At 34.4% G+C, this 20180-nt stretch overlaps 1 protein-coding gene and 1 non-coding gene across 4 annotated transcripts in view; both read left to right on the top strand.

Annotated features, from left to right (window-relative positions):
• Positions 1-20180, top strand: part of CSMD3 (CUB and Sushi multiple domains 3) — a 1164849-nt gene that overhangs the window by 1138233 nt on the left and 6436 nt on the right. For all 3 annotated transcript variants that reach the window (XM_053559351.1, XM_053559349.1, XM_053559348.1), the window contains 6 exons: positions 219-330; positions 2011-2190; positions 8100-8165; positions 13645-13803; positions 16101-16213; positions 18506-18593. In XM_053559351.1, coding sequence (XP_053415326.1) covers positions 219-330; positions 2011-2190; positions 8100-8165; positions 13645-13803; positions 16101-16213; positions 18506-18593 — 718 coding nt within the window. The remainder of the gene's footprint in view (positions 1-218; positions 331-2010; positions 2191-8099; positions 8166-13644; positions 13804-16100; positions 16214-18505; positions 18594-20180) is intronic.
• On the top strand, positions 11985-12091 carry LOC128564067 (U6 spliceosomal RNA). The gene has a single exon (XR_008373956.1). It is a non-coding gene; the product is annotated as a U6 spliceosomal RNA (small nuclear RNA).

Below are 20180 nucleotides of genomic sequence, written 5' to 3'. Positions count from 1 at the left end.
AAAACTACTTGATTATGATACGTAGAGAAAGAGATCAGGTTTTTATTTCTTGAATTTTTCTCAGCTTTATTTTAAACTGGATTTCAATTTATTTTCCTTCCAACTCTGCTATAGGAAATTTCATTTGACAGCATTTTCTCACCCAGGTTTTTTTTCTATTTTTTACTACATCTGAAGTTGCATTGGGACATTTGATTTTTATTTTTAATTTTCTATAGGTAGGAAGTGTTGTACAATTCCATTGCAAAAAGGGACATCTTCTCCAAGGGTCTACAACACGCACTTGCCTCCCCGACCTTACATGGAGTGGAATTCAGCCTGAATGCATACGTAAGTATTATAGATAAGAATATTATTATAAGAATTTATATGTATTTTTTTCTAACAAGTATGCAAATTTACATCTCTACAACATATTTATCAAATTGACTTTTAGATTATTAGATAACATATTTCATATATGTAATTTTATTGCTATGTTATAAACCCATGCCCATTGGGAAGGCACTCCTTCTAAAGAAGTCAGAGGCATAAGGCACAATTTTGTTCTTTTTTTGTAGAGTTCTAATTATTTTTAATTTGGCCACCTGGGTGGTAATTAGTTTTTAGCTTCATAGATCCACAGGCAGTCAACCTTAAGCACCCTGAGATATAGGAGACTCCAATTTAATGACTCTTATTAGTTATTTAAAAGCACTTGTGAAAATATTCTTTGGACTATTTCCTGAGGAAAACTAGAAATATACAAAAAATAAAATATTGATGGATGCTTTGCCCTCAAATTTGAAAAATTTTCAAGGTATGCTGAGCCTCCAAATGTTAATTGAGGCTAAGTTGAGAACACTTGCTGTGTAGATTAAATAAGGATAAAACCCAAGTCTATTAAATGGACTCTTCATTCTTACAATTAAAATGAATTTCAGCTGGTCAGTTACTTGTCTCTTTTTTTTCATACCAGTTGCCTCTTTTTATAATATGTCTTCTGTCTTTTTAATTCTGAGTCTCTTGGGAAAAACATAAAGAGTAAGTTGAAACACTCACCAAGAAAGTATCTAGCTTTTGGGATTTGCTTAAGCCCAAGCAAGTTCTGTGAATTTATTGTATCCCTATTGGGAACCACCTCCATAACCCTATGGCCCAGCAGCTTACTTAAAGGTAGCAGAACACTCCACACTGTGATGTTATGTTGCACCCTTGGGTGGCTTGTAATATTTAATTTTTTTTTTTTTTTTTGCCTGGGGTTGGGTTTGAACCCACCACCTCCAGTATATGGGGCCAGTGCCCTATTCCTTGAGCCACAGGCACCACCCAGCTTGTAATATTTAAATATGGCAAAATTCCTTAAAGGAAAATTCCTTGGAACATGCAATTTAGAATAGCTGTGTGGGCTATTCAAGGGAGAGAATTAGGAATAGAAGGGAACATGGAGAAGAGGAGACAAAATGAATAAAATACTTCCAGTATGTGAGCCCAAAAATGGCTAGAAAATTCCATATATAAAAAATTATTAAAAAGTACTTTTAATGGAAAGTACTACTATCAGACTACCTTAATGATCTGTGATTGTATTTAACCTTATAAAATTGATTTTTAGTGTAAAATCAATATAATAAATTTAAAATCATAAAATAATATTCATAAAACTGATACAGAAAACCTGAGCTTGACAAACTTTAAAAAATATCTTACTGCAAGACATTATAGATCTTTAAAGTATTGTTCATTGTCTCTTTAAAGCAGTAATATAGCGGTAATATACAGACATGAATTTATCCACAGTAAGGTTTTCTTTTTTTCTCATTTTATCCATTAACTCTACCAGTGTTCTCTAGATAATTGTTTAGAAAATGCTAAAGTGTAAAATCTATACATTTTCCTTGGTTCATGAGAATAACTGTTCAAAGTTATATAAAGGCATTAAAGTATACCAAAAATATATTGTGACTCTTGTCTCAAAAATTTCTTGATATACCTACAGAAAATTACCATTTTTCTCTTCTCTTAATAAAGCTCACAGCTGTAAACAGCCAGAAACTCCTGCTCATGCAAACGTGGTAGGGATGGACCTCCCCTCTCATGGGTACACACTAATTTACACCTGCCAGCCCGGCTTCTTCTTAGCAGGTGGAACAGAACACAGAGTGTGTAGATCTGATAACACCTGGACTGGAAAAGTTCCTGTTTGTGAAGGTAAGTTTCTCTACAGACACTTTTAAATAAGAAATGGTACTATTTTTGCCTTCCTTGGATCAAGAGACAAAAATCTCAGTTCAAATTAGCTTAGGAACAAGGAAAATCAATGACCAACTCCAAGGGTAGGAGTAATGTAGACATGTCTAGATCCAGAGGCACAGAAATATTATTCAGCTCTTTTTATAGTTTCTTTTCTATGCTAATTTTTCTTGCCTCAATTCCTTCTTCAAATTCTCTCTTCAAGGTAGCTGTATCATTTTTTTAGGGCTGTTATAACAAATTCCCATAAGCTGGGTGTCTTAACACAATGGAAATTGATTCTTTCATTAGTCCTGAAGGCCAGAAGTCCAAAATCAAGGTGTCGTCAGGAACTTGCAGCCTCTGTAAGTTCTAAGAAGGACTCATGCCTTGCCTCTCCCTAATTTTGGACAGCTTCTGACAATTCTTGAAATTTCGTGGCTCACAGCCTTACTCTAATTCCTGCCTCGACCTTTGTATGGTCTTCTTTCACTTGTATATCTGTGTGTCTTCTCTTCTTATGAGAACACCTATCACTATATTTAGAGTTCCACCCTAAAGCAAGAATTATTCTATCTTAAGATCTCCACTAATTTTATCTGCAAACACCCTATTTCCAAATAAGGTCATAGTCTGAGACTCCAGATGAACATGAATTTGGAGGTATGCTATAGTATTCATCCAATTAGAGTAAGGAAAATAATGACCAGCTTCTCAGTGTTCATATCCTTTCACCAGACTCATCCTAGTAGAAAGTCTTTCTCCAAGTTTGAATAGGAAAGCACTATCCAGGTCTTCAAATGTCACAATTTTGAACTGAGCCCATATCTAAAGCCATTACCCAGCCAGAGTAATGCTATATTTTAATGAGATCGAGGTAAAATGCATCCCCCTGTTGCTGTACAGTCAGGAGAATTTCCTTCTGGACAAGAAGTAGTGGGTATGTTAGAGGAAAAAGCATTATGTTGCCAGAAGAAATAGCAAAAGAAATTTTTCTACCATTCTTGAGATACTTTACTAAGCAGAATATGTTCCAGCTCCATCCATGAAAAAATTAAAGAGGTAAAGTCTCCATCTTTCTTTAAGGCTGCATAATATTCTATGGTGCACATATACCACAATTTATTTTATTTTATTTTTTTTTTCTTTTTTTTTTTTATTGTTGGGGATTCATTGAGGGTACAATAAGCCAGTTACACTGATTGCAATTGTTAGGTAAAGTCCCTCTTGCAATCATGTCTTTCCCCCATACAGTGTGACACACACTAAGGCCCCACCCCACTCCCTCCCTCTCTCTTTCTGCTTCCCCCCCCATAACCTTAATTGTCATTAATTGTCCTCATATCAAGATTGAGTACATAGGATTCATGCTTCTCCATTCTTGTGATGCTTTACTAAGAATAATGTCTTCCACTTCCATCCAGGTTAATACGAAGGATGTAAAGTCTCCATTTTTTTTAATGGCTGAATAGTATTCCATGGTATACATATACCACAGCTTGTTAATCCATTCCTGGGTTGGTGGGCATTTAGGCTGTTTCCACATTTTGGCAATGGTAAATTGAGCTGCAATAAACAGTCTAGTACAAGTGTCCTTATGATAAAAGGATTTTTTTCCTTCTGGGTAGATGCCCAGTAATGGGATTGCAGGATCGAATGGGAGGTCTAGGTTGAGTGCTTTGAGGTTTCTCCATACTTCCTTCCAGAAAGGTTGTACTAGTTTGCAGTCCCACCAGCAGTGTAAAAGTGTTCCCTTCTCTCCACATCCACGCCAGCATCTGCAGTTTTGAGATTTTGTGATGTGGGCCATTCTCTCTGGGGTTAGATGATATCTCAGGGATGTTTTGATTTGCATTTCTCTAATATACAGAGATGATGAACATTTTTTCATGTGTTTGTTAGCCATTCGTCTGTCGTCTTTAGAGAAAGTTCTATTCATGTCTCTTGCCCATTGATATAAGGGATTGTTGGCTTTTTTCATGTGGATTAATTTGAGTTCTCTATAGATCCTGGTTATCAAGCTTTTGTCTGATTGAAAATATGCAAATATCCTTTCCCATTGTGTGGGTTGTCTCTTTGCTTTGGTTATCGTCACCTTAGCTGTACAGAAGCTTTTCAGTTTAATGAAGTCCCATTTGTTTATTTTTGTTGTTGTTGCAATTGCCATGGCAGTCTTCTTCATGAAGTCTTCCCCCAGGCCAATATCTTCCAGTGTTTTTCCTATGCTTTCTTTGAGGATTTTTATTGTTTCGTGCCTTAAATTTAAGTCCTTTATCCATCTTGAATCAATTTTTGTGAGTGGGGAAAGGTGTGGGTCCAGTTTCAGTCTTTTACACGCAGACATCCAATTCTCCCAACACCATTTATTGAATAGGGAGTCTTTCCCCCAAGGTAAGTTCTTGTTTGGTTTATCGAAGATTAGGTGGTTGTAAGATGTTAGTTTCATTTCTTGGTGTTCAATTCGATTCCAAGTGTCTATGTCTCTGTTTTTGTGCCAGTACCATGCTGTCTTGACCACTATGGCTTTGTAGTACAGACTAAAATCTGGTATGCTGATGCCCCCAGCTTTATTTTTGTTACTAAGAACTGCCTTAGCTATACGGGGTTTTTTCCGGTTCCATACAAAACGCAGAATCATTTTTTCCAAATCTTGAAAGTACGATGTAGGTACTTTGATAGGAATGGCATTGAATAGGCATATACCACAATTTATTAATCCATTCGTGGATCAATGGGCACTTGGGCTTTTTCCATGACTTAGCAATTATGAATAGGGCTGCAATAAATATTCTGGTACAAATATCTTTATTATGATGTGATTTTTGGTTTTCTGGGTATATGCTTAGTAGAGGAATTATAGGATTGAATGGCAGATCTATTTTTAGATCTCTAAGTGTTCTCGGGGGATTGGTGGGATTATACCTGCGGTGCATCTTACAAGGGTATATGTGAAACTTAGTAAATGTGGAATGTAAATGTCTTAGCACAATAACTAAAAAAATGCCAGGAAGGCTTGTTAACCAGTGTGATGAAAATGCATCAAACAGTCTATGAAACCAGGGTATGGTGCCCCATGATAACATTAATGTACACAGCTATGATTTAATTAAAAAAAAAAAAGAAAGAAATTTTTCTAGAGTTCTTGATAAGGTCATCAATAAACTCCTTTTCCTTATATCTAACACATTGTTTTTGTTTATTTCTAACCTTCTATTTTTTTAATCTCTTGCAGCATTCACACATGATAATGACTTTCTTTTTCTTGGAAGGTTCAATCTCTTAGCCAGAACATTATTCTGGTTGCTTTTTCTTTCCAAAAACTTTCATGATAGGAATTCCCACAGTGTGAGAAGATGTTATTCTTTCATTTGTCTGCTTGTCATTTTCTGTCTCCACTTTCCTGTTCTCTTATTTGCCCCTTCCCAATTAGCATACAATATCATAACAACAGACTTTCCTCAAAGTGTGTACAACTGTGATTGTAATGTTAGATCAGTGCCTTACATGTGAAAATTGTTCAACGAGTATCTGTTGAATGAATACATGTTTCATTTTGTCCTAGTTTTCAGTATCCATTCCCCAGATTTAAAATAAGCTTATTCTTTCCTACACATGATTTTCTAAAGGCTTAGTTGGTCCTTAGCCATCTCTCTTTTTCATTCTTTATTCTCTCCTGGGCGGACTTATTCAATGGCTTCAATAGTCTCTTCTATTGGCAATTATGTACAAGTAAACATTTCTAGCTCATTTATCTTCTTTTACCTCCAGACTTAAGATGTTAAGTACCTACTTGACATCACAACTTGAATTCTCTTTTACGTTTTAATTCAGGCTAATGCGAGGGTACAACCAGGTCACGATATTTGAATTTGTTAGGTAGACTCCCACTTGTAGTTGTGTCCTATGTCCAAAAGATGTGTCATACACCCTTACAATTGTGCCCATTAAGTGGGAGCACACCAAAATGCCCCTCCCTTCTCGCCCTGTGCATTTCCCCTCCCCCCAACTTGAATTAAAATGAGTTTTTCTCCTTTGTGGGCGTGAATCAGATTGTCTACTGGCTTCATATTAGTACTGAGCAACTGGGTATTTGCTTTTCCATTCTTATGATACTTTACAAAGAGGAGTGTGTTTCAGCTCCATCCAGGCCAACATAAAAGTAAAGTTTCCATCTTTTTTAGTGGCTGAAAAGTATTCCATGGTATACATATATGAGGATTCTCTGTACTTCTTCCCAAAGAGGCTGTGTTAGTTTGCAGTCCCACCAGGAGTGTAAAAGTGTTCCCTCCTCTTGACATCTGCACCAGCATCTGCCACTTTGAGCTGATCTTACTGGGTAATATCTCAGGGTGGTTTCAATTTGCATTTCTCTGATGATTAGGGACAATGAGCATTTTTTCATATGTTAGCCATTCATCTTTCTTCCTTGGAGAAGGCTCTGTTCATGTCCCTTGGCCAGAGCTAAAGGATAAAGTTCATGACCCAATCCAGGTAGTTAAAGAAGCAGAAAACAACTTGAGTTCTTGAAAGACATTTCTTTTTTATTTTTTTTATTAAATCATAGCTGTGTACATTGATATGATCATGGGGCATCATTCACTAGCTTTACAGACCGTTTACCAAGTTTCACATATACCCTTGTAAGATGCACCGCTGGTGTAATCCCATCAATCCCCTTCCCTCTACCCACCTCCCCCCTTCCTCCCCTCCCTTTCCCCCTTCCCCCTATTCTTAGGTTATAACTGGGTTATAGCTTTCATGTGCAAACCCTAAATTAGTTTCATAGTAGGTCTGAGTACATTGGGTACTTTTTCTTCCATTCTTGAGATACTTTACTAAGAAGATATTCTTCTTGAAAGACATTTCAATACTCAGTACATGAAAACTAAATTCATATATTTTCTTTCCTTATACCGTCTTCTTTTGGTATTCCCTATTAAAGTAATACTGCTGTTGTATAGTTTTATAAGACACCTCGTAGTCACCTTAGATATCTTCCTATCCCTTTAAGTCCAAAAACATTTCAAAAACTGCATTATATATATAGCTTAATTATATACCCTGTTTCCTTGAAAATAAGACATTCTCCGAAAATAAGACCTACTTACAGGAAAGATAAGGCGTCCCCTGAAAATAAGACCTAGCGCATCTTTGGGAGCACAACTTAAAATAAGACACTGTCTTTTCTTATCCTTTTCTTATCCTCTAACTCAGTGTTATTTCTGAGACTCTTCTTTTCTCAGCAGCCTCTTCACTTCTGTGGTCATATCAATAGTTGCTCCTTTCCAAGTGTTCCTTCATTTTGTAGCCAGAATGATGTTTACCCAACTCACTTCCCCTTTCAAGGCATCATGCTGTTCTTAGGGTACATGGTCTACAGTTATGCATGTTATAGCTTTTTCAACTTTCCATTCCTTTTTAGTACCTTGAATGAATTCTTTGGTTTTTTTAGCTGCCTTTGGTGTAACTTAAAACGTAAAGATTTTGCCTTTGAATCTGCCCAATTTCTGGTGACACCCTGAGCTGTCTTAACAAATTTTGGTTCTTAAATGTCAACTCAACCCAAATGGTTTTTGCCTTTTGTCAACAGTAACATATCCTTGGGTCTTTAGCTTCCATGTTGGAAGTAATTGGCTTATGCCTCTAAAATGAAAAACAATTCTGCAAGGTGATAAGGTAGCACTAATCTGCCCCTGGTTCCACTGGAATTGGGGTAACTACTGAAGTTGTTAGCTGTACAACAGGGGTTTGAGAGGTTGTGAAGGACAGGAAATTTTGGAGAAAACTGTATGGTATGTCAGTTAATAAAGTCGACAGTGCATCACATTGTATACTTCTGTGTTACTGATTGTATTGACTTTTGTAAACATTTTTATTTCTTTGTATAGCTGGTTCCAAAATATTGGTGAAAGACCCTAGACCTGCACTGGGGACACCTAGCCCGAAGTTAAGTGGTCAGTAATTTCATTTGTTTTCTAGGAGGCATAATTTTTAAGTCTACATTTTCACATATTAACTGTGTACTTAGAAAAATATATATACTAGTATAGAAAAAGTTTGCATCTGAGTATCTTGAACTTGATAATTTATAAGATATTGAATTTAAAACAGTGTAATACTGTGACATGTTACTATTCCAAAAATATTGTTTATAGTTCCTCTGCCCAAAATATGTTTATACTTTTCCTTATAATATTTCCTGTAAGAGTTTTTGAGAAAGACAATAACATACTAGCAATACTTTTATTTAAAATGTTAAAACAAAAAGATCTCTACATGGGTCACTATAACTGTTCTGAGAAACACAAAAATCAAGAAACATAAAATCTGCGTGGATGAAAACAAATGAAGCCCTCTCAGCAACACTGATAGGCCGAGCAAGTTGAAACTTGCCTGGGAGCATCAGAAAGGATGCTGTTGACTGGATTTTTTGGAAATCAAATAATGGGCCATAAGACAGTCTGTCTTAAAACTTTGGCAGTGACCTATGGCATGAGTATATGTAATTAAATTATGCATTTTATATAATTATTAATATTTAAATATATGCTTTTTAAAAGGGAACCAAAACATTTAGTCTAAGAACAAAATACCAGCAACTTCTAGAACTTGTCCATTTTATTTTGAGTTATTTGATTTAAAAGGCAAATATTAAAACCTAGCCTACCATTAAAAACACAAGCTTACAGTACTGCCTACATTTAAGCTTACAGTACTGCCTACATTTAGTATAATTTAATCCTATACACTCCCCAGCCCGTGATCATAGGAAAATAAATTATATATTTAAACCTTCATTTCTTTGTCTATATAAAAGCAATAATGATTAAACTGTTGCACAGTGAACTTCAAAGACATAAAGTGCAAAGTTCTGTCTTATAGTAAAGGCTCGATGTATAAGAACTGCTTTTTTAGTGTTACCATTTTATTCATGTTATAAAAATTAAACACTACAAATAAAATAAGAGCTTAGTGTCTGATATTTACATTGAAGAAAGATTTTACTCAGTTATTGGGCCAAGAACAGTGTTAGAATCTATTTTTTGTTGGGTTCAGATATTCTCAGTGCTATAAAAGTGAAATTATTTTTAAACTCTGAGACTGACACTGATTTTTTTCAGTGAAAACATACTGAATGCCACTAAGACAGTGAAAGAATATGTCAAGACAAGGTAGAGCTAGCAATGGACTCAGAAAACCATGATGGTTAATCAGTGTTCAGAAAACTCCATTGAAGATGCTCTATCTGGAAGCAGATGGCTTCTCTGAATAATAGCTCCAGCACATGAAGCATAAACCTGGACTGTCATGGGCAAAACATGGGTAATGGTCACCCAATAGATAAATCAGGCAGACTAAAATTTGAAAAAGAACATGAATGAACTTAACAACACAAGTAATAAACTTGATCCATTGTACCTAGAGATTTCTATATCAAACAAGTAAAGAATGTATATTGTCCTCCAAGGCACATGAGATAGCTACAACAATTTATTATATATAAAATAATAAATGAATCTAAACAAATTTCAAAGCAAAGTTAGTTTTCAGACCTGATATCGGACCATGATACGATTAAAAGTTAATAAGAAAATGCATAATTAAAACAATTTATGTTTCGACATTCAAAGCACATTAGTACTAATAATTAACTCATGAACTAAAGAGTACAGTAAGATGAAAAATGTAATATTAGCATTTAATTATATTTTAAAAATCTAAATATCAAAGCTTAAGGACTAACAAAATCAAAGTCGTGAGGGGTATTTCTAGCCTTCAATCTTTATATTAAAGAAAGAGATAGCCTTTGAATTAGTGAGTTCAGCATCTGTATTTATAAGACATAAAAAGTATAACATAATAACCAAAAGAAGGCAGAAATCAATATAATAAAAAGAACAAACAAAAAATCTCAAATAATGGAAGAATCTCTGCAGAGCCAAAAGTGGTTCTTTGAAAAAATTAAGGATTTCAAAAAAAAATTTGGTAAAAATAACATAACAAAGGAAATGAGAACACGACTATAATTTAAATAAATTAGAAATATATTAGCATAAATTATCAATAACAACATATTTAAAATAGTAAAGAAAATGGACAAATTACTAAGAAAGTATATCTTACTAGAACTAATAAAAGGAAGTTTGAATAATTTTTAACAAATAAAGTACTGATTAAAATAATTTCCACAAAAAAAATAAAATAATACAAAATAATTTCCACAATCAGGACATATCAGGCCTATATACTGATGATTTCTACCAAATTTTAAAGGAACAGAATAGATCTTTCCAGTCTTATAACAATTCTTACAAACATTAAAACTCATTCTGCAGGTCCAATATAACCTTATAACTCAGATGACAGCTTTATAAAAGGGGAAAATTCAGGTCCATTTGACTCAGGATTGTAGTTGAAAAAATTCAATATAAAGTCTAAGCAAGTCAAACCTAACATTTTTGTAGAAAGGAAATATCAAAACCAAATTGTATTTATCATAGATATGCAAGAATATTTTAGTATTAATCCTCAAAATAATATATCACATTAAGAGATTATAGTACAAAAATATGATTATATCAATACGTGCAAAGAAAATATTTGTGAAATTAAAAATCTATTTATGATTTTGAAAACTTTTAACAAATTAGAAAGGGAAAAGTCTTTCTTAACCTGAGTAAAAGTATCTACGAGCATTCTAGAGCAAACATCTTCTTAAATGAGAAATCATTAATCAATGAGAATGTTCTTTAAAATCATGAATGGTGACACAGTGATTAAATTACACCTAAGTGATGAGAATAAAGGTTGGTAATTGTGTCAACCAAGGAGCATCTGATGACTCCATGAAGCCCATGAAGCCAAGTTTAAAGTCAAACGTGTTTTGAAAGAAAGGCTTGTAACCATCATTGTCTTCCTTCTTTTCACTGATATTCACTCCGATGTTAGTTAGATGACATTTTAGAGTTTACAAAGGATGTCCAAATGCACAGTCATATTTAAATCTGAAAATAAACTTAACAATAGAAAGAAATATCATCATTCCTATCACACATGGGAATACATATATAAGTGACCAAATAGTCTCTCTCTCCCACACTATCATGAGTTACATTTCCCATCTGCTCATATGAGAATATTTCTACCACAGAAATCAGCAAATGCCACAAATCACTTTTTTTGCTCAAGAACCAGTTGTTAAACATTTACTACCTTATCAGTGATTCATCCAATGCAATTAACTTTGCTGCTGCAGCTTGCTTCTTTCCACTGTTAGACTGCCCTACAACTGCTCTTTCATCTCTGTCAAGCCCACACTCCTTAAGTCCTCTAAGCACCATGGAGACACGATCATTAGGTACAGCAAATTTTTATTATCAGTTTTAGAATAGCAAAGAGTAATCACAGTATATGCCATGGGAAATAAACAACCAGAAAGACAACAACGTGTTTATTGAGTGCCTACTATTTGCCAGGCACTGCCTTTAGAACATCTTTGTCGTTTTCTCCCCTAACTTCTAAAATCAAGAGCCTGTTACCCTCATATCCCTGACCTTCCTAATGCAGGGCGATTGAGTTTGTCACCCCCCCCACACACACATATTGCAAAGTCTATTTTAGATACACTGTCAAAAACTCTTTTAAAGTGTTTACCAAGTCAAAGGCTTTTTACTTATACAGTACACCAAGTGTTTAGGTAAACTTCCCCTATACACAGAGCATACCGGGGAAGGTTGGGACTTGGGGAAAGAATGCCACAAGAGTGTATCTTGGTGCTCGCTTCGGCAGCACATATACTAAAATTGGAACGATACAGAGAAGATTAGCATGGCCCCTGCGCAAGGATGACACGCAAATTCGTGAAGCGTCCCATATTTAAAAAAAAAAAAACACAAGAGTGTATCTTGGCAAAGGTCACAGAGCTGGGGTACTTTATATATATATATATATATATATATATATATTAACTATATGGCTGTAAATATGTATTAACTGTTATATAGTGAGCTATGAGATCAATAATTGCTCTATTTTATCTGTGTCATATCCATAATAATAGTAATGGTAGCATCTATCACTTAGCCACTCACATTCGTTTGCCCCTTTAGTCTTTCTAATAATCCTGTGTTAACTCGATGTTAATCATAATGGAATTCAGTTTTAGAAAATTAAGAAATTCATTTAAACGATATAGCACGTAAGTCGTAGAGGAGGGACTTAAACACAAGGAACCCGCTTTCAGCGCCTGCACTTCTAACCCTTCTGCTGTATTGCTTACAAATATCGTGGAAATACAAAGTTCAGTTGTTACTGAAATATGCAGTCGAAACTCAGCTCAGGGATATTTTATAGTGATCTTCTACAGTAGCTTTGCTTTATTGGTTTGATAGAATTCAGGGGGTGCACAATTTGTAACCTCACTCTATGACCTGACTGGTGGGAAGAAAGCAGGTGACAATCACTAATACTGTGCTGGAGAAAAAAGAAAAAACAAAAACAAAAAACGTGTATTTTTCCTTCACTGACCCACGTAGGCGTTCCTCCCTGAAGAGCTGATTTCTAAGGATGCGCTTTACCACATGGGAGGGTCAGGATTAACGGAAGCTTCTCTCAGCCATTTCCCTGGAGCTGTGGAGACTGTGACACCACTAATTTGTATAATTCCAAATTATGTAAATAACTTATGTAAATATAATAAGTCTTATTTGGCTGTTATCTAAAATCAAAAATAGCGTTTCTGCCTTAGATGAAAAGTTTTATAATATGTAGTTCTTTTGATTCTATCAGTTTATCTCTTTCTCTCACGGGAGTTAGGCAGTTCCAGTGACAATTCTAGACAATTTCGTGACAATTCCTAAAAATATCTGTAAATGTCCAAGTTGAAAATATGGTAGAACTCTGTTCTTCTGTAGGAGCATCTATTGTCGGAATAATTAAGTTTATTCTGTTAATCAGACAAAGGGGCACTCCCTCTCCCAAACCTCCCAGAACTGTTCTGCACAGGGGGTGTCTATGCTCTTTGCTCTGTGTCCCTGTTCCCACCGCTAGGAGAAAAAGAGGCCTTTGGGGGCTTGTATATAGCTCAGGAAAATAATTTTATTTTACTCGTATGAGAAAAATATTCTTATAGGAGACCAAATGTAAGTGAAGTATATATTTATCTGGGTTCTGAAAATAAGCCCCATGTCTTTAATGGATACTGTCCATTTCTCTCTTGCTGATGACATATGAACAAACCTAGGTTATTACAATTTTGATTTGTCCTAAAAAGTTGAAACATGAAGAATTCATTTTATAACCAATATTCAACATTATTGTATATTTAGCAATATGTCATTATTCAGTTAACCAGTATTCAGTCACCTGCTATTTAATGCTTATATTTATATGATGCTATCAAATTAATGTGTGGTTTGTTTAATCTACTCATAGTTCCTGATGATGTGTTTGCTCAAAATTATATATGGAAAGGCTCTTACAATTTCAAAGGAAGGAAGCAGCCCATGACCTTGACAGTTACTAGTTTCAATGCTTCCACGGGGAGAGTTAATGCAACGCTGAGCAATAGCAACATGGAGCTGCTGCTTTCAGGTATCCCGTTTAAAAGCACCAGTGAAAAATAATACTCTTATCATGATTTTGTCATTTTTATTAATGATTTTTATGCTGTGAAATATTTATTTTGAGACCTTTGTTTTTGATGACATTCATATCCATTCAGAGCCAAGGTTTGCTGGTTTGGAGACTGATGAAGGAGTATTGTTAATGTAAAGCTGCACAGTTCTAAAATAAGTTTCTTCGAGAATGTTTTTTGTAGCTAGAATTAAATGTCATGTGTTAAAACAGAGCTTTTAGTTTAATACAAATCTTTCTCTATTCTCATGAAACCAAAGAGTCCAAATCAGTAATTTCCAAACTATTCTCTGACCAGAAAAATCATTTTTGAAAATGAGATTTTTAGGTGGCTCCTGAAAATTTCAAACAGGAAAGACAGTGCTGCACTTGTTTAAAAAGGTATGAGAAAATCAGACCTGTTCCATCTCCTCAAGTTTCTGCTTCCATTGTCCAGTACCCGCATTCCTCTTTATCCTTGGTTGTTCTGGGTTTTCTCACATTCATATAGTTTCTCAAATGTCATGTCCTCAGGAAACGGGAAACCCAAAGACCCCATCTAAAGGGAACTTTATGCTATAAATACAGTCAGACACACTTTTTTTTTCAGACACACTTAATAGGCTGCCTCCCCTGTTTTATTTTCTTCTCTTTACTATTTGAAATTATCTTATATTATTTGATATTTAACTATATTATTACAATAAAAGCTCTAAGATGGGAGCTCTTTCCAATCCATTATTCTACCCCCTGAGTCTAGAAGATCATCAGGATCAAAATAAGTATCATACATATTGCCAAATCAGTAAATTTGAATCATCATTGCTCCATGCTGGAGCACTAATATTTGATATTATTAATATGAAATATCTATATTGTAAATTTCTTGTATATATCCTACATAATTATTAATAATGAAATATATTTTTGTATAATGAAAATGAAAAATAAAATAATATTCATTGATTCTATAAATTTTTTAAAAAATTACTGAGCATTGTTTTGTGTTATTGAATGATCCTGCATTAATCCTAATGTAGATGGTATTATAATTTAACATATATATATTTTTAAATATATACGATTGCATGGTATTAACTTTTAAAAGCTTTTAATGGATGAGAAAAATATATTTCTTCAACTTTGAAATGTAAACACATTTTTTTCTTTATTTGCTATAAACTGCCCAAAATAAATGTTTATTTATTCTAATTTAGAAAAACTTCAAAAGGGATTCCTACAAATATAGGAAAAAAAATAATTAGATTAATTTACTTTCACTTACAGCCTCTAAACAAACCAATTGTAACAGTTTCCCAGCAATATTATTTTGATTACTTTTATGCCCTCTTCCTATTGATTGCATATTAGTTTTAGGTTAAGATCTATGTTTCATTATCTTTACCTTTCAGCATATTATAGTATTTATTACAGAAGTGAACAATGGAGTCAATGAATGGAGGCGAATTTCAATCGAGTTAATTTTTTAAATACTTTTTTCCTATACTATTCTCCTAAACGTATTTACACTTTGACTTATATTTACTTTTAAAATACTCACCATATTTTTTTAAGTTATTCCATATATTATTCCTTTCCTCCTTTTTGTCATTACATGTATTTACTTTCTTAGACTAAAAATTCTGCTTTATTTTTAAGACCCAGCTCAAACTCTTTTCGTGATCACTTCTTGATCACGTCAGTGTGAAATGTTCCCTCTCTGTCCTTCCTTTTTTTGTTTAATCACATTCTTCCATGTATTTTGGTTTGCTGTGTACCTTACTTATACCTCCTACTTTATTGGAAATTCTTAAGAATTGGAACAACATATATTTATCTTTGTGGTTCCAGCAACACTTAGAATATTCTTTCTCAGGGCTGGCACCTAATTCATCCTCAAAGAAAATGTACAGAATTTTAACATTTGATTTATAAACTGGAAGATTTTAGAATCCTTTTGGAAGAAGAAATCATTTTGTTTGCAATATCTTGGAATTATGTTATTTTTAAAAGTAGTACTTAATTTTAATAGCATAGGTAATTTAAACCTTTCATTAAACAATGAAGATTTAAGGTGAGGATTTCAGCCTAAAGGAAAATCAACATATATTGCAAGATTTGTAAAAAACATTATGGATGAAACCATCCTTGACTTAGGTCTTGTTTTATTTCTTTTCCTCTTACATATTCTACATGATATAGTCAAGGAATTGTAGATAATAAAATGAAGCATAACTATGTACAAAATTAAGACTAAATGTCCTTGTGTTTTACAGGGGTATATAAAAGTCAGGAAGCTCGCTTAATGTTACACGTATATCTTATTAAAGTACCAGCCCACACTTCTGTGAAGAAAATGAAGGAGGAAAATTGGGCTATGGATGGGTTTGTAAGTATAGTTCTTTAAGAGTCTGCTGCTGATTTTAATGACAAATATGTATTTTGTCCAGAAAAAGAGAATTTTCCAAATTTACATGATATGAACACATTTACATACCTGTGTATTGGTATGTATAAATATTTAGTATTATAAACTATCAAGCCTAGAATTATTGGAGTCTGAAGTGCATTGCTTACTTTCATAGAGTATGTGTGTGCATGTGTTGGTCTGCATACAGATTTTCATTGGTTTCATCAAATATATTCTATCTACAGTCAGCCCTATGATAAAAAATATCTGAATAAAATACTATGTATAATTGAGTCTTTGTCTGGAACCACTATGTAAGGCAGATGCAATATATTTACAAAGTGCATCATAAAATTAAGTATGCCTATTAAATGGAACGTAATTTTTTATGAAGTTCGCAAAGAACTTATGAGAAGTGCATTCTATGGGGAGATAGTTACCGTAGCTTCACCATGGAGTCGCTTTGTTATACTGAGTAAATTTATGTGACTGGGGTATCTAAATTAACAATTAGAAGAAACAAGTCTTTTATTAACACACTGGCCAGGAATCTTTGCTGAAGAATAAGCATGAGAGATCAGACCACCTCCTTCAAAGTACCAACCCTCCTTTCCTAAAGAGAACTTAATGAGAAAGAAGATACCGTAGTAGGTCATAGGCTTTAGTAAGTTTGATTCCTGAGGAAAAAATTGCCATCCCGTTTCTCAATTCCTGGAATTGAGAACTGACTCAAGTCTTCGATGCACTTGGATGTTTAATTGTATTATGTTATGTAGGAAACAAAAATAAATTTATTCAATAAAATGCTAGAGTTTGAACTACTCTTTCTAGAACTATTTCGTTTTCCACAATGGTCATATCCAAAGTATGCTGTCTGAACATAAGGAATAATTCACCCATGAAACATCAAACCTCCAACAGTGGTTTGGCGTGCTTTGCTTCTGAGAGAGGATTCAAGGTTTTTACTACTTTTATGATACCATACATGACTTAGGTAAATAATTGACGTTAATTAGCACAAACTGCAGGGTAAATTCATGTTCCTAGTTAGTTATGTGGGTCACTGAAATGTATCAATTCTTAGTTTTACCTGTGAGATGACGTGACGACATGCATGTAAAGTATGTTTTAAGGATAGGGTTTTATACGAATGGAAGGTGGATGTAGCCGTCAGCGTTGGCAGCATTAGTTCCTTCTCGTGTGTCAGGGTTGTCACGGAGGCTCTGCCTGAAGGTGTGGCATGCAGTTCCCTCTGTGCTGTGTCTTTGCTGTCTCATTCTAGAGTTGAGGCTGGAGGGGTAGCAGCCACCTGGGACACGTTCTCATCTCCGAGTCAGAAGCTCTCAGAGGGTTAGGTGGTTCTGACATTAGCTCAAATAAGTTGACGTACATCTGTTTTTTTAGAGACTCATTTTAGATATAACTCACATATCTGATAATTTACCCGTTTAAAGTTTGCGGGTTTTTAATATATGTACAGGAATATGTCACCATCACCATAGCCGATTTACTAACATGTACAAATTTTGGAATAACTTCGTCACCTTAAAAAGAAGCCCCACAGTCTTGAGCTACCTACCACCCACTCAACCCCCCCTTATCCTCACCATATAGTAAACATAACCACTAATCTATTTCTATCTCTGTAGATTTCTTTACTCTAGACATTCATGTGAACGGAATTATTAACATGTCATCTTTTGTGCTGATATAATAGCATATTTTGTGCTTCTTAAGGCCTAAGTTGCAGGTGACCTATTGGCAATCCCACCCATATTCCTCTGGCCGTAGCCAGTCCCAGCACCAAGCCCACTGACATAGTGGGTGGGGTGTACTCCTTCCCAGGGAGATCGCTGGGAGAAGGCAGAGGAATTCATGTGTCAGGTGTAATAATCTAATTTACAAAGTACAGTATTGTTATATTTTTGACTTTTAATTGACCACTTGTCTCACAGTTTCATCATGTCATCGCTTTATATTTTTTGACAAAAATGGTCTTAGCCTAAAAGAAATCTACCTATATTGTTTTATTATTACATTAATAATTACTCCCTTTTTTCAGTATCATAATTATTTAACATTGAAAATTTTACTTTTGCTTTTAATGATGGAAAATTAGCACAATGTGTTGTGTTTTACAATAGGAGGAAGATATGGAAGAAAGGAACTTGGTATAATATTCATTTCAGAATAAAATTGAGTATTTATCAAAGCTGGGAAATGGAACTGTGGCCACTATTCAGGCTTATTTGAACTTTTAAATATTTTCAGGTTTCTGCTGAGCCTGATGGAGCTACTTATGTATTTCAAGGATTTATTCAAGGCAAGGATTATGGACAATTTGGACTACAAAGACTGGGTAACATATTTATTTTGTTTATGAAGTTCCTTTATGACTCTAGACATCATAAGGAAAGACAGTAGATTCTGTATATTAAGCACACATACTAAATTTTGGATTCTGCATTGTCAGGGATATACATTGATATATTTGATAGCCGTTTTAGATAATCACATTCTTCAAAATATTGGTTCTTTATGTACCAATTCTGTACAGTGTATAGTTTTTCATCATATTTCTAATAAATATGACAAACTGTCTTGTCCTTGAGCAAATAAAAAGGAGAAATGGTGATACAGATAAAAAAGAAAATATTAAACTATAAATTATTTTATCATCACGTGAAAACTGTAATGCTTCTATTCGGTTTGAATATTGTTGCAATTATCTTCCTCATCTGAAAATGTAGTGGCATTCTGGAAAAGGAAAATAACTTTGAGGATTGGGCCTCTTTGGGGGACTCGGTGCTTTTCGAGTGTGTATATTCTCTCTGGGGTAGAAGGTACGGGGTTCTGTCATTCTTGTTCCCAACTCTTGTATATATGTGTACACATTTAATGGTTTTGCTAGCGTGTATTTATAAACAGCTTTTGGTGTATAACTCTCTTAAGGTATACCGTCTCCCATTATTATATCCTGATATTGATACATGATAATTTTAGGCTCTACAAACTAACATCTGATGTTTATCTTTAAAAATCATTACTTTTGAACCTTTATATAAATATACTGAGTTACTAGAAAAATAAGGTATAAGACAAGGTACTATTTATTTTTTAACATGGACAAAGGTGTAGTTAGTTGAATATGAGTTATTTATCATTAAGGGAAATTATATTTCTGTAAATGAACAATAGTAACAACATGTAATTTCACATAATGTCTCCCTAAAGTTGTGTTAGTTTTAAAAACAAAATAAAATACTCCTTAACATGGAGTATTACACGATAACACGATACATAGTTATCGTGAAATACACGATAACATAGTTGTGTTATTGTGTGCAGAATATTACCACATAACATTCCCCCGAAGTGTCTCAAATACTACAAGACTAAAACAGAATCTATAAAAAAGGAGCTATTTCTTTCTGAGAAAAATCTGTTAACCGTCTCCTCTTTCCCCCTCCCTGTGCTAACAACCCTGATTTTTCTTATTTTTCACTCTGCTAATGCCATCACCATCCACTCAGCTACAAGCAGATAGTTCTAATCCTATCTGGTGCCGCTTTATCTCTCTCATCCACACAAACAGTTCTGTTTATCATAACTCCGAATGTTCTGCCAATCTATCATTTGTTGCTCTTCCTAATACTCGAGTTTAAGCCTTTTAAATACCCCCAATTCCAGACTATGCTCTGTCAAGTCCTTCCCACCCCAGTCACTGTTCTAAATTTCATGTCTTATCACTGGGTCTTTTATTTCTAAACACCTACAGTTGCCCCTGACTGAGGTGAATGGTAGTAAGTTTGTGCTCCTTCAAGTGGTAACTATTCTCTGGGAGTGTCTAGCCGTGATTTATTATTTCAGCCTCTGACTCCTAACACGTGTCTGTGCTTGTCACATCCTTGAAATAAGCCACCGGCCTTCCCATTTCTAGACTTAC

This window comes from Nycticebus coucang, chromosome 13 (assembly GCF_027406575.1).
Source record: "Nycticebus coucang isolate mNycCou1 chromosome 13, mNycCou1.pri, whole genome shotgun sequence".
Classification (NCBI taxonomy): domain Eukaryota; kingdom Metazoa; phylum Chordata; class Mammalia; order Primates; family Lorisidae; genus Nycticebus; species Nycticebus coucang.
The sequence above is the reverse complement of the archived record's forward strand: the minus strand, read 5'-3'. Positions and strand labels throughout refer to the sequence as shown.